Source organism: Scyliorhinus torazame, chromosome 22 (genome assembly GCF_047496885.1).
Source record: "Scyliorhinus torazame isolate Kashiwa2021f chromosome 22, sScyTor2.1, whole genome shotgun sequence".
NCBI lineage: Eukaryota > Metazoa > Chordata > Chondrichthyes > Carcharhiniformes > Scyliorhinidae > Scyliorhinus > Scyliorhinus torazame.
In genome coordinates, this window is record NC_092728.1 from 63,248,136 (window position 1) to 63,272,278 (window position 24,143).

General features: G+C 43.6%; 1 protein-coding gene across 4 annotated transcripts in view; it reads left to right on the plus strand.

Annotated features, from left to right (window-relative positions):
• The window catches only part of LOC140399093 (astrotactin-2-like), a 2,178,011-nt gene that overhangs the window by 1,008,100 nt on the left and 1,145,768 nt on the right, over positions 1–24,143 (plus strand). For all 4 annotated transcript variants that reach the window (XM_072488234.1, XM_072488235.1, XM_072488236.1 and 1 more), the window contains 2 exons: positions 1,926–2,072; positions 7,669–7,836. In XM_072488234.1, the coding sequence (XP_072344335.1) occupies positions 1,926–2,072; positions 7,669–7,836 (315 nt within the window). The remainder of the gene's footprint in view (positions 1–1,925; positions 2,073–7,668; positions 7,837–24,143) is intronic.

Below are 24,143 nucleotides of genomic sequence, written 5' to 3' on the forward strand. Positions count from 1 at the left end.
AGAATGACTTGTATCAATATTTCTTAAGCCACGATGAATGATAACTATTCTTCCAAGTTGTATTTAAGAAACCAACATGAAAGATTTTTCATTCTCTTCCTGCAGCCAAGTTATACCCCACTGCTCCCTGATCAATCAAAAATTGATCCAATTTGCTTCTGAATGCTTTAACTGAGCCAGAATTTACTGAACTCAGTCACTATCAATTCCACAAGGCAATGAGTCTAAACGCTGAGGTTTTGTTGCTTAAACTGATTTAGATTGGGGTTTCTTCTTTAGCTTTTGATTACAGGGTAATTTATAACTCCGAAGGAGATCGTTCAGACCATTGAGTCCAGGCCAGCTTCCCTTGGAGCAATGCAGTCAGTCCCAACCCGCCCGCTCGATTCCCATAATCCTCCAAGTTTATTTCCTTTCCAGCGTCCATCCAGTTTTCCAGTGTCCATCCAGTTTATTTTTGAAATTGTTGATTGTTTCGGCCCCCACCAGTCTAATGGGCAGCGAGTTCTAGATTATTACCATTCGCTCCAGTAAAAATGTTCTTCCTCACATTCCGCCCTGAATCTCGACCAAAATCGTAAATCTGTGTCCACTAGTCCTTGTCACAGCAGGTTATGGGAAATGTTCTTCCTTGTCACTTTTATCTACGCCTGTCATAATCTTGTACACTGCAAATAAATTTTCCCTCAATCTCTTCTGCTCCAAAACACGAGATGGAGTTGACAAGGTTGATCAACTTGAATTGTTTTCGCATTGTTTTTGTTCAAGTTACATGGAGCTTAAAGCTTAAAATCAGTCTCTTCTGTAAAATGAATGGTCCTTATATGTACATTTAGTACAAGCACGGTGTAAAAGTTAGCTTGATCCTTAAATCTGAGATTACTTTTATTTTAAGCTAAAAGCAAGCCCTTGACTTAACAGTTTATTGATTCGGTGTTGGCAATGAAAAACTCCACTTCTGTGCATGTAATGAAACCTCTTCATGTTACAGTTTGTTTTTAAATCCTTAGAACCTGATCAGTCTGGAAATTGCATCGTGTTTGACTTTTTAATGAGTGATATTGAACAATTTTGAAGTATTCCACCTGGATAGGAAACATCCCTGAAGTATCAATCATTTCTTTCATTGACTTTTGGAATATTTCACCCATTGAACATTTTTGTTGAGAAACGCGGCCTGTAAGCTTTGGGCTCCAGTGTGCTATAATTGGGGGATACCCTAAAGATGCTTTGGAGGTCCCAAGTAAGGATTGCACAGTAATTGCCGGAAAAGTTCAAACTGCAGTTGGGCAATTGCCCTGCACTGGGGTCCACCCGAAGTACAACTGTGGTTAGCACTGTTGCTTGACAGCACCAGGGTCCCAGGTTCGATTCCCAGCTTGATTCGGCACGTTCTCCCCGTGTCTGCGTGGGTTTCCTCTGGGTGCTCCGGTTTCCTCCCACAAGTCGCGAAAGATGCGCTGTTAGGTTTATTGGACATTCTGAATTCTCCCTCCGTGTATGGAGGTGCCGGAGAGTGGCGACTAGGGAATTTTCACAGTAACCTCATTGCAGTGTTAATGTAATGCGGGATCCGCGCATGCGCAGTGGCACCGGCGCCAACCTTCGCATGCGCGGTGGCCTCCCTCAATGCGCCGGCCCCGACGCAACATGACGCGGGAGTTCAGGGGACGGCGCAGAAGAAAATAGGTCCGGGGAGCAAGAGGCCGGCCCGCCGATTGGTGGGTCCCGATCGCAGGCCAGGACCCATCGGAGGCCCCTTCCCCACCCCCACAGGTCGCCCCCCGACCCTGCGCGCAGAGTTCCCGCCGTCTGCTACCAGGTGCCGGCGGGACTCTGCCTTTTTAGAGTGGCCGCTCAAACCATAATAGCACTGATGTGTGGTAAAGGATGTGTCTTTTGAAAATAACTGTTTTGTTTCCTAGGTTCTCCCCGGAGCCCTTTGAATAGAACTGCCCTCACTTTAATCACTGTGAGCAGCTGTGTCCTAACTGTGGTATATGGAGGCCACTTGACATGCCCTCTGATGGTGAAGGTGACCCTACATGTCCCTGAGCACTTCATTGCAGATGGTGAGTTGTTCCCTTGTGGGTGTTTACAGAAGACGAAAAGACTTCAAAGCTGATTGTAGTTTCTTGGCTTTCGTTTGATTAATGTGAATTGGTTCTGCATTGCAGTCGTTGGAAGCCCTTGCATACCCGCTGTGGTATACACCATTTTGGTTTTGAACATTGGATAATTTTATTCCAATCCAAATAATGTTTCTTTATATTTGGTGCAGTGGGGAAAGCAAAGAAAAGAGCATAAGAACACAATCGGAGGTTTACGCTGGAATGTGTTTGTGAAAGTTAGTTTTGGTCAGACTTGGTGATCGGGTATCTCGGTTCAGTTCTGACGGGCTTCCCAGCTCAGTTCACACAAAATCAAGGTAGTCTCTATAAGGGATTGCGCAATTTTGAGCACAGATGATGTTCTACACAACTTGAGATTTCACAATCTTTTGTGCTGGTTTTATAAACATCACCAATCCTATCCACAAAACTGGCCCCAGCCCCAGGAATTACCATTGGAAATTTCCAGGAACTGTGGCTCTTTTGAGGGCCTTTTAAGGGGCTCCATAAAGTAAACTGTTTCTTCTGGCACAGTGGTAAGCACCACTGCCTCTCCCGATCTTGATGGTGGGCCTGCTCCTAACTCCTAAATCTCAACGTCCACTTGTTTCCACCACCACCTTCTGCTGCTGGCGTCCCTCATGCTGGGGTCTCACAACCGCTGGATATCTGCACTGTCACTTCCGTTCTGACCCCAACCCCTGAATGGAAAAAACTGCTCCCGGGCCAGGCTAGGGGTGGGAGAAAAGGGCGTGGGTGGGAAGACTTGGCGGTGCTGCAGTCTGGTAGCAGTGGGTCAGGGAGATACTGAAATCCGGGGGTTGGTGGGACCAGCAAATTGGTGCATCTGGTAGGCCAGGCTGCACAACCCAGAGAAATTTGCAAAATGCCTGGTGGATAAACGTTAATTCCAGCGCCAAGGAATAATAATATAATTTAAATATAAGCAAAGGCTATGATTGAGATCATGAAATTTTTTTTAAATTGTTTTCGGCATACGGAAATTTGCAAATGTTCACATTCGCACAAATATCGATTTTATTCTCAAGAATCAATATAGGTCAGATAGAACAAAAGAACAAAGAACAAAGAAATGTACAGCACAGGAACAGGCCCTTCGGCCCTCCAAGCCCGTGCCGACCATGCTGCCCGACTAAACTACAATCTTCTACACTTCCTGGGTCCGTATCCTTCTATTCCCATCCTATTCATATATTTGTCAAGATGCCCCTTAAATGTCCCTATCGTCCCTGCTTCCACTACCTCCTCCGGTAGCGAGTTCTAGGCACCAACTACCCTCTGCGTAAAAAACTTGCCTCGTACATCTACTCTAAACCTTGCCCCTCTCACCTTAAACCTATGCCCCCTAGTAATTGACCCCTCTACCCTGGGGAAAAGCCTCTGACTATCCACTCTGTCTATGCCCCTCATAATTTTGTATACCTCTATCAGGTCTCCCCTCAACCTCCTTCGTTCCAGTGAGAACAAACCGAGTTTATTCAACCGCTCCTCATAGCTAATGCCCTCCATACCAGGCAACATTCTGGATGCTTTTCTACATGCGTGAATCTCCATTGGAATTGCCACTTCCATAATCCTTGCAATTGTCTGCACAAAATAAAATAAAAAATTAGATCATGAACATGCCCCTCAAATGGATTTTTACTGAGGGAACATAGCCAATCGCGAGAAGAGACAGTGCAAAGGTTAGGGGTTGCTGGAGGATGGAGACTGGGGATGACGGTTGGCTGAAAATGGTAAGGTGTATAATGGATCATGATCCATTATCCACAGATCGACCTCAGCATTTTCTGGGGTAGGGCATGTACTTTTTAAATTGGTGAAATGATTCTCATCGGGTCATATAATGGTTTCTGAACTCATCAATAGCCAGAAGCTTCTTCAGATTGTAAAAGAGGATGGATCCTCCTTATACTGAAGATCACTGAATGGGTTACATGGTTCTCAAAATACAGGATCAATATCTGAGATGGAAAGTGACAGATTGAGCCAAATCGAGATGAGTGCCTACGTTCTTGGCAAGGTCATATTCCTAACCAATTGCTGTAATGGGGATATTTAGTTGCAGGAGAATTATTGTGGAAACCAATTGATTTCCAATAGTCCTTCGCATTCTTTGTTATAATGGAAAGTTTTATTCCCATCAGCAGATCTAAGTTAGAAAAGCTCTCATGGACAAAATTCAAATGCATTTGATATTTGATCATCATTGCTAAACTTAACACAAATGGCCGGATGTCCCAGTTTGGCCTGATTAGGCACAGTGATAATTGAGCCAATAGATGGCATATATATTCAACTCCTCATCATAGAGGTCTACAGCACAGAAAAGCCCTTTCAGCCCATCGTGTCTGCGCCAATGGTTGGTCACTTTCATTACTGTTAAAGCATGCATTAAATCCATCTAAAGATTGCTGATTTGAGTTTCTGAATTGGAAACTTGCATTCAAAAAACCTGGTTGGGTTAACAATTCAAGATTTTCATCAATTAATTTACATTTTTTTTCTTGAACCAATGCAATGAGGCAGCTTAATAGAACAGAGGGTGTTTTTATTTTTTTCCCACTAAAAGGTATTCCTTGGTATGTTTGAGTGATAACCTGATACAGGTTTATTAATGTAGCTGAAAATAATTTTATCACCACAAATATTTTAATAATAGTATCAAGTCCGCCACTAGTGAATAATTATTGAAGCTGATTTAAAATCACTAAGAGTTACTTCATAAAAAATCATACTGCAGCATTGGATTTTTTCATTGATACAGACACTTTTCTTTTCGTAAATTAAGTATTTTTGTCTGTGAGACAGTTATTCAAAACTTGTCCACTCGTTCCCGGGCACCTAAGAAAATGCCCACAATTGGATGAGCCTTCATGAGCCAACACAATCCGCCGGATCGCACAATTGCCAACTCTTAGAACCCCATTGCCATTTAATGCTAACTTGAGCATTGAACTGGCAGTGGGGGAGACCACTGTCCGCTCTTGGAAGGAAGTCCCAACCATGAGGGCTGACAGCTCTCCAACCAGACCAGGCACCATGCTGCAGTGGCCAGAAGCGGCACTGCAGCATCCTAAGTCACATGGCCATTGTAAAGCTAAGTCCTGATGGCCCTGAGCCTGTCTGGAGCGTAACTCCTGACCTTCAATCAGCCAGATAGCAGAGTTTGATTGGTGGAGCTCCTATTGTAAATTTCCTGTGTTCACGTGGACCCTTTTACCTATCTCTTAAACTCTGGGTGTCTGTAGGTGATCCACCTAGATCTCCAGCAGCTGTTTGCCTGCTCTCCTGCCACTTGCTGGCTCTCTGGCCATCGTCAGTGGCCGCGATCTGCCCAATTCTTGGCCTTGGCTTCTCAATGCTGTGACTCACCAATCTCAGGTTTCTGCTACTATTCCATTCTCTCTCTCTCTCACACTCGCACTCTCTCTCAGTCCATGAGGCTTATGGCCCTGCCCCTTCTTAAGCCCTTTTCCCAAGGGAAGCCCTCAGAACTGACTGAACCCCCTGCCTGGCATCTTGGGCTGACAACCTCACCTGGCAGGGACATAGTACCATGCAGGGAATATCCCACGGGGAGTGGGGCCCAGCATCTGGTCCTACACTGAAGTCTGAATTTTTGATGCCGAGATCCCACTCACCTCTCCCGCTACAGTAGGAATGGAAGATTGCCTGGGATTTCATGGGACCAATGGCCGTGTTTAGAATTGACCCAAACTGAAAATAGTTGGAGAGGCTTGACTTCTAAAGAAACAAAAGCAAGTCAACATTCTCCTTATTGTGATAATGCAGTTGATTGAATGAGGCCCGAAAACTAACTAAGCTCGGCTGACATACTAACTGGAGAAGTCAATGTCGAATATATATCGGTGTAGATTATCATCCTGCATTGAAATAAATTTAAATCTTTATGACGGAAAACAGCATTTAGATACTTCAGTGTAGACCCCAAATGTCACAGAAGCGAACACTTTAGTCCTCAATGATTTGTGCACTGACTTAATGTGTGGCTTGAAAAAGGGCAATCATTACCTGCGGGGAAAAATAAAAGCACAGTCTGTAAGTCCTTTTATTCTTATCGTAATTTGCCTTTCTCAGGCAAGAGTATTGATCTGCAGAAGAACATGCTTCTGCTTATTTCTCTTTTTAAGGAACGATAGCTATATGTGTTGGCGTGTTCTTTACAAAGGAGAACCAACATTATCCTGATATGTGAACAGCCTCCATTTAACTAACAGCATTTTCAATCAATATCTGTGCATTATTCCCGAGTATTCTTGCAGAAGCTCTTAGCTTCTGGCAAACTGGCATTACGTGACAGCAGGAAATAGTCTCTTTCATTATTCTACTTATTGTTAATGTTGCACCAAATTAGTGCAGCGCATGTATTGGAAAACAGTGCATTTGAATTTTGCTTAGCTCTAAAATAATCCACAGTAAATCCTTACAATACGATAAAGTGGTATCAATAATACTCCTATTTTTGACATAATTCCTAATTAGTTTATACAGCACATTGTATGTACTGAGTTTGTTTTCCAGGGGCTGGTTTAGCACACTGGGCTAAATCGCTGGCTTTTAAAGCAGTCCAAGGCAGGCCAGCAGCATGGTTCGATTCCCGTACCAGCCTCCCCGAACAGGCGCCGGAATGTGGCGACTAGGGGCTTTTCACAGTAACTTCATTTGAAGCCTACTTGTGACAATAAGCGATTTTCATTTTTCATTTTCATAATCCGTTGAAAACCCAATCTATCAGCTATTGGCCAGCCCAAATATCTTCTGTCTGCATCATCATGCATTGTGTGGTAATTATTTCAACACACATGTTCCCGAACATAAGTAAAATAAACTCATGCAAGCTTTATTCTGTTGAAATAACTTTTGGTAATAATGGTGAGTGAAAGTCTGACAGGTTTGTTTGAAGTCGCATGTTATTTTAGTAGAGGTGCTAATTCTTTGAAAGGAAATTGATTTAGGTCTTTGTAGATATAGCAGACAGGGAGATGTTGCATAAATTGAGTGTTCACCGGTTGTCTCATCAACAATCATTTTTTGTATCGTTTGTTTTATCATATTTTGTGAAGAGCAAATTGTTCTTTGAGCATAATGAACGGCAAATGGAGCCCACTGAACTACTCCGCACAAATGAACCATTTTACTGCTTTCAGCCTTAAGTCACCCAGCAGGTGTTGCCAGTAACACATGTCGTTATCTCTGCAGTTTGAGTGCACAGTCTGCATTATGTTAAATTAATACTTGCCAATGAGTTAGAAGCGGCAACTCCTTCGAACAGTTCAGATGACACCCATAATCTGCATCAACTTTATTCCCATGGTTTTCAATGACATCTGAACACCTCATGATTGAAAGGTTCCCGTCCGTTTGGATCCTAAGTGTTCATTATTCTTGACATCACTGTCCATCAAACACTGTTTTTGACAGGTCACGAATTGGTACTTTCATTAAAAGGAACAACAGTGTCAAAACGCATTGAGCAGACGTCTTTAACATTCTGCCATTCTCTGTTGTCCAGGGAGCAGCTTTGTTGTCAGCGAGGGAAGTTTTCTGGATGTTTCTGACTGGTTAAACCCAGCCAAGTTATCACTGTTTTACCAAATCAACTCCACATCTCCATGGACAAGAGATCTTTGTGGACAAAGGACACTGGAGCCATGTGAGCATCTCTGTGATGAAGAAACAGGTAAATTGCATGAGTTCTGACAAAGAGTCTTTGGACTCGAAACGTTAACTCTGTTTCTCTCCTGATAGGTACTGGCTGACTCGCTGATTCTTTCCGGGTCCTCTGTTCATGCTGCAGATTCCAGCTTCGTCAGTTATTTTGCTTATTTAAGCTCTTGAGTCCTGTAGCTATCGGCATCTGTGACTTCAAGCGTGGGATTATCCAATTTGATGCTTATTTAATTATTTCCAATTTTTGGAGCTTACTTTAGCCATCTTTTTGAGCCCACTCGATATTGTTTAATCATGGAATAGAATCATAACATTTACAGTGCAGAAGGAGGCCATTCAACCCATCGAGTCTGCACCGGCCCTTGGAATGAGCACCGTTTTTAAGTCCACGCCTCCACCCTACTCCCGTAACCCAGTATCCCCACCTAACCTTTTTGGACACTGTGGGCAATTTAGCATGGCCCATCCACCTAACATCTTTGGACTGTGGCAGGAAACCGGAGCACCCAGAGGAAACCCACGCAGTCACAGGGAGGACGTGCAGGTTCCGCACAGACAGTGACCCAAGCCAGGAATCAAACCTGAGACCTTGGAGCTGTGAAGCAACTGCACTAACCATTGTGCAACCATGCTGCCCATGTGCTTCCTCTTTTGTTAAATAACATAACATTGGGTGGAAAGGATAACACTGTAGAACCATTTGATTTTAGTCCTCATCAGGCAGTTTTAGTTGCTATCAAGAATAAACGCCTTCTCGATATCCTTGTTGAGATAAGCAGAGCAAGGTTTTGGAAAGTATTTTTATCACAAGTACAGCATGAAAGCAGTAACTACATCAAGCAAACATGTAGTTGGGTTTATTTTCTTTTTTCCCTCATTAATGTCGTCAAAATAAATGCTAATTACAGCCTTAATTTGGTGGGAGGGAGATGGCAGTTTATATTAAAAGCAAAATCTTTAAGGTTTTGACTGAGTGTTAATACAAAAATAATTTTGTAACTCAAGAGATCAATCTTTGTCCTCATGAAGTGAAACCATCTCTCTCTATTTTGTTGTGGGCATCTTATCATCCGTGTAGGCTGGAGAATTCACTTTTTTTAAAGATGTGGATAGCTGGTCTATCGGACAAGCTTAGATGCTTGATACACTTACCAAAGACTCTATTTAATAATAGTGAATGCTCCCACTTGTTTTTTAAAAAATATATTATCGACTCTTAAACTGAGCTTGGTACGTGGCCTAAGCATCTACCCTGTATCATGGAACAACTCTTAACAATTAATGATTTAAAATCATCGGGCAAAATTTTCCTGGCCTATTGTTGTGGGAGGTGAGAGAGCTGGCAAAATGGCATGGGGCGGGCAGTTGGACGTGTGGTGGAGCCTGGCATTATGAAATGAAATGAAAATGAAAATCGCTTATTGTCACAAGTAGGCTTCAAATGAAGTTACTGTGAAAAGCCCCTAGTCGCCACATTTCAGCGCCTGTTCAGGGAGGCTGATACGGGAATTGAACCTGCGCTGCTGGCCTGCCTTCGTCTGCTTTAAAAGTCAGCTATTTAGCCCTGTGCTAAACCAGCCCCTTCCATCATGCCATAATGCCTTGGTGAAAAACTTGATGGCTTGGAGCTTGATGGCTTGGAGGACTGCCGAATAAAACCTGGCAGCCCCTCAGTGGGTTCAGGGGCATGGGGTGTTCTGCTTGATGGGTTCTCCCTGGCCCACCAAGGGGCTGCGCCCAATGATGGATACCGCTGTGGCGACCACACTGCCGGTCCTCCATACTATCCCTGAACCCCTCCAATCGCCGGGACCTAACTGCCAGGCCTCTTCTTCCTGCAACCCTAACTCTCCTGTTCTCAGGGTGGACCACTCTTTGGGTGTCTTAACCCTGGTGTTGAAGCCTTAGCATTGGTTGCACTAGGGTCATGGCACTGCTGAGCTGCCAGGTCTCTAGCAATCGGCCTCTCAGGGTCCCAAGTCCCTCTGTCAGTCAGCCCTGGTGATGAGGTAAGCAGCAATATTCAAAAGTGTAATTGTGGAAACAAGGGGTGAATCATCGAATTGACACTTGGTTCTGTTGCCTGTACTCTTGCTTTTAAGTCCGAAGGTTATGGGTCCAAATGGATTAGAAACTTGAGTATTAAATCTCGGTTAACAGATCAGTGTCCTACTGAGAGAGTGTCATATTGCCAGAAGTATCATACCCTTTTGTGTTTATCATGGCTGAGGTTTACTGATCAGCTGCAAACGATGATCGTCACAACTGATCTCGAAGAGATCTATTGATATCTGTGGTGTGGATTTCATCTTTTCGACATTAATTTAATTCTGGCACCGTGGGGGATCTCGGGTATCCAGAAACAGTGACATCATCAAGATGCAGACTAAGCTGCCAACCATATTGAGGAATTCCCTCAGATAGCAAGCGGGAAGCATAGCAGGTTTTCATTCACGTTTTTTCTAATTGTACAAAAGCAAAGTCAAGATTGGGGCATACACACAGGTTGAAGCTGAAATATTTTTAAAAGTTTAATATTTTTAGAGCATCTGTGACATTTTGATCATGGAATTGAGAAATTTGGTAATGCATAAACATTAAATTAATTTTTCAGTGCCATATAAGTTGTTCTGCAGCAATTGTGACTTTCTATACTGATAAAAAACAGTAATCCCTCATTCACCGAGGCACTGACTCTGCAAGGGTTTCTAAACAGTGTTTTGTAATAATGTACAAAGTGGAACTTCATGTTAATTTAGTGATTTCTAATAGACGTTGATCTTGAAGGAATTCAAGGTGCACCCTATGGACGAGTGCAGAATCAGTGAGTGCCAACGTCTAGGTATCCACATTTAACTGTGCATGTGCAGATGCCTGAAGTTGCCGTCAGTTTCAAAGTGTAATGACCGCAAACGCTGCCCAGTTTGTCTTAGGTACGACTAAAATACAGGCCACTGTTTAAAATAATGCCCAGTCAACCTAATGTTTGGGCAGAGACTATTTGGGGCACGAGTTGAAGGAGATCAGTGGGAGAATTTTTTTACAGGTGTGTCGAATATCTTTCCCTCAATTATCACCATCAAAAAGAATATCTGCTCTGTCAATCTTTTTTGTTTGTTCAAGGGATGTGGGTATCGCTGGCTGGGCCTACATTTATTGCCCATCCCTGAGGGCATTTAAGAGTCAACCACATTAGTGTAGGTCTAGAGTCACATGTAGGCCAGACCAGGTAAGTGTAATGATCTGTATATAGGCAAGCTAGTGAAGAGTTAATTATTACATCTCTGGTGTAATTCAAACACTAGAGGCAGCTGGAGCAGCGTGAAGCTGTCCAGTGCAGTGCTGGCCCCCTGTGCGGCGCAGGATCGCACCACATTTCTCAGTATATAAATCAGACCTTAGGGAATGCTGGGTAGTTAGCAAAGGAGAGAGCCTGAAAACAGCACGAGTAGATTAGATTAGAGAGAGTTAACATGAGGATATTATTAGTGACTACTAAATTCTTGATCACTGCTAGACAGATTCAATGTTACTTTATTATTAACTATAGCTGACTAGTGTGTGTGAACTTCATTTAATTAATCGTTATAAATAAATTAATTTTATTTCCATCTAATGATTGGTGGATTCTTTGTGATCAACTCAACGGACCATTCTGGAATAAAAGACAAAGAACACAACATATTACCATCAAAGGTAATATAACAGTAATATGACAGATTCCTTCCCTAAAGGACATTAGCGAACCACATGGGTATTTACAATAATCGGCAATGGTTTCATCGTCACCTTTAGACTTTTAATTCTAGATTTTTATTCAATTCAAATTTCACCATTTGCCATTGCAGGATTTGAACCCGGGTCCCCAGAGCATGATTCTGGGTCTCTGGATTATTAGTCCAACGACAATGCCACTACGCCACTGCCTCCCCTTCACCGACTGCTTGCAGAATCTTCTATGATAACTGGTTTGCTTGCATGACACTCATTTAAATTTGGTCCACGTGTTGTGAACTGCTTTAGTTTCAGCACCTGCCTCAGTCGGTAGAGTTCTCATTCTTTGTCAGAGATTGTGGGTTCAAGTTTCAGTTTAGGACTTCATAAATCAGGGTTGTGCTCTCCAATGATACATAGGGGGCGGGATTCTCCGACCCTGTACCGGTTCGGAGAATCGCCGGGGGGGGGAGGGGGGCATTCATGTGACACGGTTCCGACGCAGGCCCGCTGATTCTCTAGTGACCGGAGAATCGGCGGCATTGGCACCGGTCGGTGGCTGCTCTACGTGCCCCACGCCCCCCCCGGCGATTCTCTGCGCGCGATGGGCTGAGTGCCCGCCGAGTTAGGCCGAGTCCCGTCAGCGCCATTATCGTATAGTCCTACCCGGCGGGACCTCGGTGTTCATGTTGCAGAGGCGGCCTGGTGGGAGGAAGGGGGAATCCGAAACCGGGGGGGCCTTCCACGGTGGACCGGCCCGCTATTGGGGCCTAGCTATTGGCGGGTGGGCTTATCCTGGTGGGGGCCTATGTTCCACTGTGCCGGGCCCCTGTAGCTCTCCGCCATGTTGCATCAGGGCTGGTGTGGAGAAGGCGACCCATGCGCGAACTCACGCGGCCGTAGCGTGCATGCGCGAACTCGCGGGGGCCGTAGCGTGCATGCGTGGACCCGCGGAGCTTGTTCTGATGCCCGTATCAGCAGCTGGAGCGGCATGAAGCTCTCCAGTGCCGTACTGGCCCCCTGCGCGGCGCAGGATTGCTGATCCTAGGGGCCTGTTGATGCCGTCGTAAAACGCTCAGCCGTTTGCAGCGCTGTCAACACTTAGCCCCTGGATCAGAGACTCCCGCCCATGGAGTGCCGCAATGCGTTGGGAATGTGGTGCTATCTTTCAGATACCTTCCCTCCTGAGCTGTCATCATCCATCTGTTCTTGCAGAAAGAGGAGGAGTTAATTATCGAATGCTTCTCATAAAGAGGTGTGCAGATAAATGAGACAGATTCATAAGTCAGCTTCATCAGTAACACTGGCACCTACATATGGGCAGAAATGGAGATGTTAACTGATAAAAACAAGTTCCGCTTGTAATTCTTTAGACAATGAAGAAGTCCATTATCCCATGCAGCAAGACCTGAACATCATTCAGTTATATTACAAGATTGAAATATATATATTACTCTTTTTGTCTATCCGAGTTGGTGAAATATAAACATAGTCTTCCAGTGATGATAAAGTAATTTAATGAGTAATATAAAATAATCTTGTGAGTTCTTTTTACTTAATACTGAACTAGTAAACAAACAAATAATTGTAGATTAAACTATTAAATAAGATAATGCTATATACTGATATCTCTTAACTTCTTCTCACTAGCTGTCTCTCTTCTGTACTCTCTGCACTCCCGACACACTCTCCTCTAGGAAAGAGCGGGGAAACTTTTATATAGGTCCTGATAGCGTGACCATCTAGTGTTCAATTGCCTGTACTTGCTTAACATACTCTGATCATGTATTACTACATACAGTGATCACTACAGTGGCAAGTGACATTTCTTCCACGTAAGTGCCTGACAAGGAAATCTCCAACAAAAGAAGGGCTACCTGGCTCCTCTTTGCATTCAGTGGCTTGAAAAACACCAAATCTCTCACAATTAACATCCTTGGGATCATCACTGACCAGTCCTTCAACTGGAACAGGCACATTTTTTCATAAAATCACTGAAAGGATGTGAGCATTGCTGATAGGGCCAGCATTTATTTCCCACCCTAACTGCCCCCCATTTCAGAGGGCATTTGAGAGTAACCGCATTGCTATGGATTTGGGGGTCACATGTCGGCCAGACCAGGTAAGGATGGCAGACTTTCCTCCCTAAAGGACATTTGTGAATCACAAATAGTGTGGGTACGTGAGCAGACCATAGCTCCCCAAAGCCTGTCCACCATCTATAAAACATACGGCAGCAATGAAAGGAAAGTAATCTGTTTGATTGTCACCCATCCACCACTTAAAAATATACCCCCCCCCACCAACACTACACCGTGGCTGCAGAGAATACTTTCTACAAGATGCATGACAACAACTCGCTCAGATTTAATTCACAGCACCTTCCAAACCCATGACCTCTATCATCTAGAAGGACACAAGTGACAGATGCATATGAAATTGTCAGCTGAAGGCTCCCCTTTCTATCGACTGGGGAATAACCAGTCATTCCTTTATTGACCTTGAACCAATTTCTTGAAGCTCCTTACGCAACAGAACCGTGGGAGCACCTTCGCTTCATGGACTGTAGCTGTTCAAGCAACTGCTCGCTATCACTTTCTCAACTGCATTTGGAGATGGGCAATAAGTGGCTTTGCCATTCACGCCTGCATTACATGACTAATTTAAGCGAATATAATGGAAATACTGCGGACAGGTCAAGAGGTGAAAGTCAAGAATGTGGGCTCCAACATGAAAGCAGTGAGCAAAAGAGCGCGATTCGCCCCAGTTGCTGTGATGTAAAAACAAAATGCTGTTTGTGCCGGGCACAAGGCCATCCACAGTCGGTAAGTGTGTGATTCAATGAGAAGGGTGACTACTGGGTTGCCTTGTATTTGGAGAAGTAGGAAAGGTGAGAAAGCCAGGTATTTGGAGTACTGGGTGGGAGAGTTGAATCAAATTCTGTGGGAAATCTAACATTGCGAAACAGATACACAGAGCATCATTCTAACCCCAAAGTCTAAGGCTTTGGTTGTTGAACTTCTCCCTTCACTGATGTTTTTATGTTGCAGCTACATTCTCATCCACGTCCTTCAAGGTCATCTAGGGAGTCTGCCTTTTAACAATCCTATCAACACAGAAAAAGAGGGCCTGCCTGTGACTATCTCCTGCTCCAATCCCACATGACTAAACCTCCGAGCTCCTGATGGAAACATGTCTCACTTCCGAATTCCAAATCCTGACCAGGATTTCCAGAGGGATAGGTCATTTACATTTTAAGAGGTTCAGTCACACTGGAGGGACCTAGACATAGACAGAGATTCAAATGAGGCTTGACGGCCACATTGTACAGCCCTATCACTGCTGTCATTGAGTAGGTGATGCAATCGGCCTGACGTCCACCCGAGCAAAACTCATCACCGATATTTTATTTTCACTCTAGCCTTGTTTATCAGATGGTAAACAAAGCTGCTAAAATGCCAAATTCAAATTAAGTAATCATGCATAGTCAGCTCCAAAGACCTCTTTAATTAATGTTAAATTGGATTGTGAAGGACAGTGCAGCTTTTTAATTTCTGTTATCTTGCATTGCCTCAATCTATTTCGTTTGAGGTCAGTAAGATTTGATAACCTTTTCCAAGGAAAATGCCATCCCCTTTTGATATTTAACATGAGTCTGCTGGATTGTAAGGATAGGATTTAGAAGAAAAATGTTCAAATTATGCTGTTTCTTCTACTGTCTTTGCATCTTCCTCTAGTTTCTCTCCTCTCTCCCCTCTTCCTCAGTCGAAGCTATATTCTCCTCTCCTGACTCAATTCCCATGAAACCGCTGACCACTCAAACACTCCTTTCTGGTTTCCATTTTATCTGATGGAATTAATAGTTCTCGCTCGCCTTGGTTTTGGCCCCTTCATCTTTAAATATGCCTTCATAATCTTTCATCCATATTCGGAAACACAGAATCAGCTTTCACATGTACACATCGCAATAGCTACCTCCTATGTCATCTCCACTCTCTTAAACCTGCACTGTCCCTAAACCATTAGACTGCCTGCCCGTCCAACATTGAGTACTGGGTGAGCAGAACTTTCCTGTAATTAAGTATTGGGAAGAGAGAAGCCAGAGTCGTTTGTCTGTGTCAGCAACTCTGTTCCCTGTCAACTGACTTAATTACCCTGCTCACTGTTGCACATTGGTTCCCAGTTAAATAAAGCCCCGATTTTAAAATTGTCATGTTTGTAGTATAAGGGTACTTGGCAATGTGGAACCAGGGAAAAGGAATCGACAGGATGATGTAGAGGGATAGGTGACAGGAGGCAGCGTTGTATAGAGAGAGTACGAGAAAAGTCAGCATAAAAATAAAACTAGTAAGGGCTATACCTTGGAGATATGTATATAGTTATATGTTAGCAATTAGCAGTTTATGGTGAACCACACAAGCCTTCAGGTCTCTTAGTTAGATACCAAATAACATGACAATATGGTGACAGTTAATGAATGAACCTAGAACCAAAGAAGTTTGTGAAGGGCCCCAGATTTAGAAAAACTAAAGGCACTGAAAGAACAGCAAGAGATTTGCAATAAAGCTCAATTGCAGGCGTAGAGGCTGAAGGGCAGATGAATGTAGTTGAAGGACATTACTCGAGTAGTGGAGAAGTATTATGAATCCCCATCAATTGCAGAGACGAAGGGCCTAGCAAGGGTGAGCAAAAATTCACTTCAAATTATGAGCAAGCTAGCCTTTAAAAGTCTTCAGGCTAGTAATCGGACAGAGCAGCCCAATTTGATAATCAGCCCAGGTTCAGTGTTGCCGCCATACCACATGGCGACGCAGTACCTTTCAGAAAAAAAGCCCAAGTTTTAAAAACTCAGTCAACGCCGGGAATCACCTTTCAATCACCTCAACATACTCTGAAAATGTTGTAAAGGGCCCAAATCTTTGCTCAAAAGATTTTTCTGCAAGAAATCTGTTCCTTTGACGTTGGGTCCACGTTCGGCATGGGAACCTGCCACATTCTGACAGGCGTGGGACGAAGCATTGAAAAATGGTTACTGCAGCACCATCTTCAGAAGGGAAACATCATTTAAAGCTGTCTGCCCCTGAGCTGAAAAACAACCATGAATAATAAATCAAAACCACCAGACCAATTTGAGCTCATGCGAGGGACAAACCAGATGCAAAACAGGATATCATGGAAAAGAACATTTTTCGAATACAGGTGTGGACCAGAAGTAAGTTGGAAATAAAGTTGAAGTTAATTCTTCTTGTATTTGTTGGTGAAATTGGCAACAAGGTAATTGAAAGACAACATATATATGAACCCTCAACCACCTTTGGTGAGGTACTAAAAGCCTTTTACAGGTGTCTTTTTGCAAAAAGAAACTGAAGTTAGTCCACAGGAAAATATTACTACCAAAGCTCAGTTGGAAGAACTCAGCCAGAGGTACAGCCAAACAAAACAACAGGCAGAAATGGAATGCAAAGAGGTTTCTACCCTTTCAGACTCTTGGGGAACCAAGTTAAACTCCAAAGTTGCGGAGTGCACAGACCTAATAAAAAGGTATAGAACAGCCCAATAAATCACCACAAGGGCAAAGAGACCCCAGAACAATTGAGATGAGACCCAAGCAAAACAAAACATGGTTGAAAACTTTGCCAGCACCATGAAGTGCAAGACTTGAAGACTTTCCTCCGATTGAACTCAACATCATGTTCTGCCCACACTCTGCCTTCCTTATACTCTGTTGTGAAAGCAAAAAAAGTAGCTAATAATAATAATCTTTATTATTGTCACAAGTAGGCTTCCATTAACACTGCAATGAGGTTACTGTGAAAATCCCCTCGTCGCCACACTCCGGCGCCTGTTCGGGTACACACGGAGAATTCAGAATGTCCAATTCACCTAACATGCACGTCTTTCAGGACTTGTGGGAGGAAACCGGAGCACCTGGAAGAAACCCACGCAGGCACTGGGAGAACTTATAGATTCCACACAGACAATGGCCCAAATGGAAATTGAACCTGGGACCATGGCACTGTGAAACAACAGTGCTTACCACTGCGCTACCATGCCGCCCTTAATTGATGAAGTGCGATAGGCTCAGAGTGGCTCCGCTGTTCTCTTCTTTGTTCTCACCCAACCCACAGCCCATTGAAACACACACTGGCTAAATCTGTGGAATTTAAACTTGCCTCGGAAGTCCTCGACGTTTTGTTGATTATTTTCTTCAAAATTGTGAGTAGACAAACAAAATGGAAGCATGCTTCACTGATTTGTAAATGAACTCAAGAAAGCTTGTTTCTCCACTCTCACTTCCGTCTGTTGTTGAGGGGTCCCCCTGGTTTGGGGCCTTTCGATTTCAACGCAACTCCTCATTGGGCCATGCAGGGGAGTCAGGAGTCCAGCCTCTAAGTAACAACTCCAATGTTTCCAGCCTGCCTCCCTTCATTCCCATTGCTGATTAAAGCATAACACCGCAGTACAACATTCTAATCGAACATGCACAACCATTCCCATCTATTTGGGAATGCAGAACATATTAAATATCTTCATTTCAGTGCATGCTGTACCAGGAAACAGTATTTAGAAGATCAACATTTTTTCAAAATATCATGTTACATAATTGTGCGTTGCGAGAGCCGGTCATTTGGTAAAAGTGGGTCGCCATAAGAAAAGTTTGAAACACACCGTATTACTGCATCAAAGATCCTTTATCCTTTTTACTTCATTAATATTTTCTCAATCTCTCAACCACCCTTTTACCTCTGTTTTTTTGTCTGTATGTGTGTGCAGAGTGGGGGTTTGGAAAGGGATATTAATTAGTCATTTTTCTGGCCGTTAATTGTAATACTGCACAGAATACTTGTGTAGTAGTTGTGTAAAAGTTACAAACCCGGTGACCACAGCTTATTGGGCTCAGCCAAGATCCTCAGGTGTTTTAAAATAAAATCTAATTTTACTGTGTTGCAAATGTGGGTCAAGTAGGGCTGGAATTGACCGTGCACTAGCCCAGGGGGTGGTGACATTCCCGAGTCCACTCTATGAATGAACAGGTAGAACGTTCTCTCTGGAAGGAAGAAGATACGAGAATGATATTCCCAGATCATGATGGTTGATAAATCCAACACAAAAGGAGTGCAAAAAGCAAATCAGGAGGCGAGACCCTGGTACCAGAAACCGCCCACAATAAAATGTCGAGAGACATGTTGATAAACATGAGACAAGGTTGTGTAGTGAGAGCCTGAGAGGAGTCGGCATGAAGATAGTAACTCGTTAGGTTTTACCTTGGAGATATGTGTATAGTTGTGTGCGAAGAATAAATAGTCTATGTTAAAATACAGAAGCCTCCAGATCCTTTGGAAGAGACACCAACGTCTTACAAGAAACTTTGTTGTCAGATCTCTCAACAGCATTACACTTTTATTATCTCCAGCCCTGCAACCCCTGAGATCTCTGCACTCTTGACAACTTTGGCCTCTTGAGTATTCTAGAATTTAAGCAGTCCACCATTGGTGACTGTACCTTCCATTGCCAAGGCCCTGTGCTCTGAAATTCCTCCCTAAATCATTTTGCCTCACTACCTTTCTTTTCTCCTTTAAGATGTTTCTCCTTTGAATCAAGCTACTGGCCATCTAGCCAAATACATCCATATGTGGTTCCAAGTCACGTTTTTTTTGGATAACAATGCTGCAAAGTGTTACTTTATAAAAGGCTATATAAGTACAAGTTGTTGTTGATATATTGGTTTGACATTTTCGCAGCTGTTTATGTTGACAGGTCTGTGAACGGTACTGCTGATAGATGTTGAGGTGATTACGGAACAGTGTGCATGGTAAATGGGAACATTCCCTTTTACAAGGGGTTATTTTCTCAGGTAATGTACTTAAATCAATAAAAATGAGCTTTGATTAATAAGTGAAGTCTTGTAAATTGGTCAATTTCATTTTCATGGGTCTCTCAATTATTAGGTTCCACTTCGCCAGTTTATTTCCAGATTGCAGCGAAGTGTCGGCAGGGCTCGAAAAAAGCTATTTACATGAAATCAATGACACTTCTCAATGACTATTGATTCTTCCCACCCCCCCCCCCCGCCCCCCCCCCACACCCCCACCACCTAATCATCATATTTCTCAACGGTAAAGTTTAAGCTACTTTAACTGCTGATTTTCCCTGAGGTATTTTTGTGTGTAGTGTGATGACTAGTTCACATATTTTCGTCTCCTGCCTCAACTCCTGCCCTATTTTTGTATCAATGGCCAAACTAATCATGATACAATTGGATTTGCTCTCCAGGTCATTTAAGTAGATGCAGGCCAATAAGTGGGTGGGATTTTCCATTCAACCCACCATTTTGTGTTTCGTGGCAGTGGCCCACCATTAACCAGAGGTGCTGATTTTCTACTTGGTTCAATTGCTCTGTTTTATTACCTTTGCTCTCGGGTCGCCAGGTATCTTTATGATACCGCCACGAGGTTCAAGTCCGAGTAATGATCAATAATCCAATACACCGATTAGTAAGATTTAAATCAAAGCACATTTATTATACACCGTAATCGCTACTCATGCACAAATTCTACATCTAAGCTACTTCTACAACTAACAGGCCTATACTTAACTTGGAACTTTGAACAAATGGCCTTTCGTTCGGGTTCTGAGTCTGCGGGATTCGAAGTTGGTACGGATTGGTAGCTAGGAGCGCCTATCTCGTAGCGAGCGTTGAGTTAAGACTTACGATTTTGATGATCACTGGAGTCACTACACCGGTCACGGTCAATGTTGGTTCGTTGTTGCTGAGTGACCCGGGCAGGAAGAAGAGAGCGGTAAAGAGAGGTGAAGAGAGCTGAAGAGAGAGCGATTTGAACTTGGGGCTCAACTCTTATAGTCCCCAGGGGCTTCCCGCCTTTCGGGGCGGACCCGATACCTGATCCCAAGTGATTGGACTTTGGCCCAATCGCTTGGTTCGATTTTCTCCAATACTGGAGCGGTTCCCTGATCGATGGGCAGTCCTGAGGTGCTCGTTCACCTCCTTTGTTTTGGCCCCTGCTGGCGCCGAGGAGTCTGGCTTTGCGTTGTGTGTCAAAATGTTACTTATTGTTCCCGGGGATTACTCATCAGTATGCAGATGGCTGTTTACTTTGTTATGCTGATGGTTGCTGTATCGATGTTGTCTAGGTTTTGCAGAGGTAAATACAAAGCAAACCTGCAGCTGCTGGTTTTTGTCTTGTTGGCTGACTCCCATCAGCCTTTGCCGTTCGCCATTTTAAATCGGGAGTTGGCCACTTTAGGTGGCTATAGGTGGTATCTGGTCCCACCATTGTCAATGGGGTTTCCCTTTGAATGCACCATTCGCCGCCTGGAAATCGGGACGCGCCCTCGGCAGAATCGGAAGATCCGACCCGAGCGAACGGCCGGGAAATTCCGCCCGTGGTCTGTGCACAGATTCTTAAGGCACTGCACACTGGAGTACCCCTCCCCACTATCTGATTGCACACCTCCATGTCTTTTGTTTTACCATTGAGAATAAGCTTTGCATTTGATTTGTTAGCCTTGCATCCATTCTGGTTGCTCAAGCAGTATCCTCTGAAGGCTTTTTTCTGATTTCTGATTTCGGCTTTTCACTGTGGCCTTGCACTGGACTGATTGTTTTTTCACCCCACAATTTCATTCAACTTTGTTCACTGACGTTTCCTGAGGGGGGGATGCGAAATTGAAATGATTCGATTTATAAATACCCACTTTCCTATTTTACTGCCGGTTTTGAGGAAGGACATTCTTGCTATTGAGGGTATCCAGCGAATGTTCATCAGACTAATTCTTGGGATGGCAGGACTGACATATGAAGAAAGACTGGATCGACTGGGCTTGTACTCATTGCAATTTAGAAGAATGAGAGGGAATCTCACAGAAACAGATAAAATCCTGAAATGACGGGACAGGCGAGATGCGGGATGAATGTTCCCGATGTTGGGGACGCCCAGAACTAGGGGTCACAGTCTAAGAATAAGGGGTAAGCCATTCAGGACTGAGACGAGGAAGAACTTCTTTCCTCAGAGAGTTGTGAACTTGTGGAATTCTCTACCACAGGAAGCTGTTGGGTCCAGTTTGTTGGATATAAGAAGAACATAAGAACTAGGGCCAGGAGTAGGCCATCTGGCTCCTCGAGCCTGCTCCGCCATTCAATGAGATCATGGTTGATCTTTTGTGGACTCAGCTCCACTTTACGGCCCGAACACCATAACCCTTAATCCCTTTATCCTTCAAAAAACTATCTATCTCTATCTTAAAAACATTTAATGAAGGAGCCTCAACTGCTTCACTGGGCAAGGAATTCCATAGATTCACAACCCTTTGGGTGAAGAGGTTTCTCCTAAACTCAGTCCTTAATCTACTTCCCCTTATTTTGAGGCTATGCCCCCTAGTTCTGCTTTCACCCGCCAGTGGAAACAACCTGCCCGCATCTATCCTATCTATTCCCTTTATAATTTTATATGTTTCTATAAGATCCCCCTCATCCTTCTAAATTCCAACGAGTACAGTCCCAGTCTACTCAACCTCTCCTCGTAATCCAACCCCTTCAGCTCTGGGATTAACCTAGTGAATCTCCTCTGCACACCCTCTTGTGCCAGTATGTCCTTTCTCAGGTAAGGAGATCAAAACTGAACACAATACCCCAAGTGTGGCCTCACTAACACCTTATACAATTGCAGCATAACCTACCTAGTCTTAAACTCCATCCCTCTAGCAATGAAGAACAAAATTCCATTCACCTTCTTAATCATCTGTTGCACCTGTAAACCAACTTTTTGCAACTCATGCACTGGCACACCCAGGTCTCTCTGCACAGCAGCATGTTTTAATATTTTATCATTTAAATAATAATCCCTTTTGCTGTTATTCCTACCAAAACGGATAACCTCACATTTGTCAACATTGTATTCCATCTGCCAGACCCTAGCCCATTCACATAACCTATCCAAATCCCTCTGTAGACTTCCGGTATCCTCTGCACTTTTTGCTTTACCACTCATCTTAGTGTCGTCTGCAGACTTGGACACATTGCCCTTGGTCCCCCAACTCCAAATCATCTATATAAATTGTGAACAATTGTGGGCCCAACACTGATCCCTGAGGTACACCACTAGCTACTGATTACTAACCAGAGAAACACCCATTAATCCCCATTCTTTGCTTTATATTAATTAACCAATCCTCTATCCATGCTGCGACTTTACCCTTAATGCCATGCATCTTTATCTTATGCAGCAACCTTTTGTGTGGCACCTTGTCAAAGGCTTTCTGGAAATCCAGATATACCACATCCATTGGCTACCCGTTATCTACCGCACTGGTAATGTCCTCAAAAAATTCCACTAAATTAGTTAGGCACGACATGCCCTTTATGAACCCATGCTTCGTCTGCCCAATAGGACAATTTCCATCCAGATGCCTCGCTATTTCTTCCTTGATGATAGATTCCAGCATATTCCCGACTACCGAAGTTAAGCTAACTGGCCTATAATTACCCGCTTTCTGCTTACCTCCTTTTTTAAACAGTGGTGTCACATTTGCTAATTTCCATCCGCTAGGACTACCCCAGAGTCTAGTGAATTTTGGTAAATTATTATTAGTGCATTTGCAATTTCCCTAGCCATCTCTTTTAGCACTCTGGGATGCATTCCATCAGGTCCAGGAGACCTGTCTACCTTTAGCCCCATTAGCTTGCCCATCACTACCTCCTTAGTGATAACAATCATCTCAAGGTCCTCACCTGTCATTGCCTCATTCCCATCAGTCACTGGCATGTTATTTGTGTGTGCACTGTGAAGACCGACCCAAAAAACCTGTTCAGTTCCTCAGCCATTTCCTCATCTCCCATTATTAAATCTCCCTTCTCATCCTCTAAAGGACCAATATTTACCTTAGCCACTCTTTTCTGTTTTATATATTTGTAGAAACTTTTACTATCTGTTTTTATATTCTGAGCGAGTTTACTCTCATAATCTATCTTTCTCTTCTTTATAGCTTTTTTAGAAGCTTTCTGTTGCCCCCTCAAGATTTTCCAGTCCTATAGTCTCCCACTAACCTTTGCCACTTTGTATGCTTTTTCCTTCAATTTGATACTCTCCCTTAGTCCCTTAGATATCCACGTTCGCTTTTCCCTCTTTCTACCGTCCTTCCTTTTTGTTGGTATAAACCTTTGCTGAGCACTGTGAAAAATTGCTTGGCAGGTTCTCCACTGTTCCTCAACTGTTTCACCATAAAGTCTTTGCTCCCAGTCTACCTTAGCTAGTTCTTCTCTCATCCCATTGTAATCCCCTTTGTTTAAGCACAAAACACTAGTGCTTGATTTTACCTTCTCACCCTCCATCTGTATTTTAAATTCCACCATATTGTGATTGCTCCTTCCGAGAGGATCCCTAACTATGAGATCATTAATCAATCCTGTCGCATTACACAAGACCCGCCCTAGGACTCCATCCCTTCAGCCACATATTCATCCTATATATCCTGTCATTTCTTCTCTGACTAGCACGTGGCACCGGTAGTAATCCTGAGATCACTACCTTTGAGGTCCAATTTCTTAACTTCCTTCCTAGCTCCCTGTATTCTTCTTTTCGGACC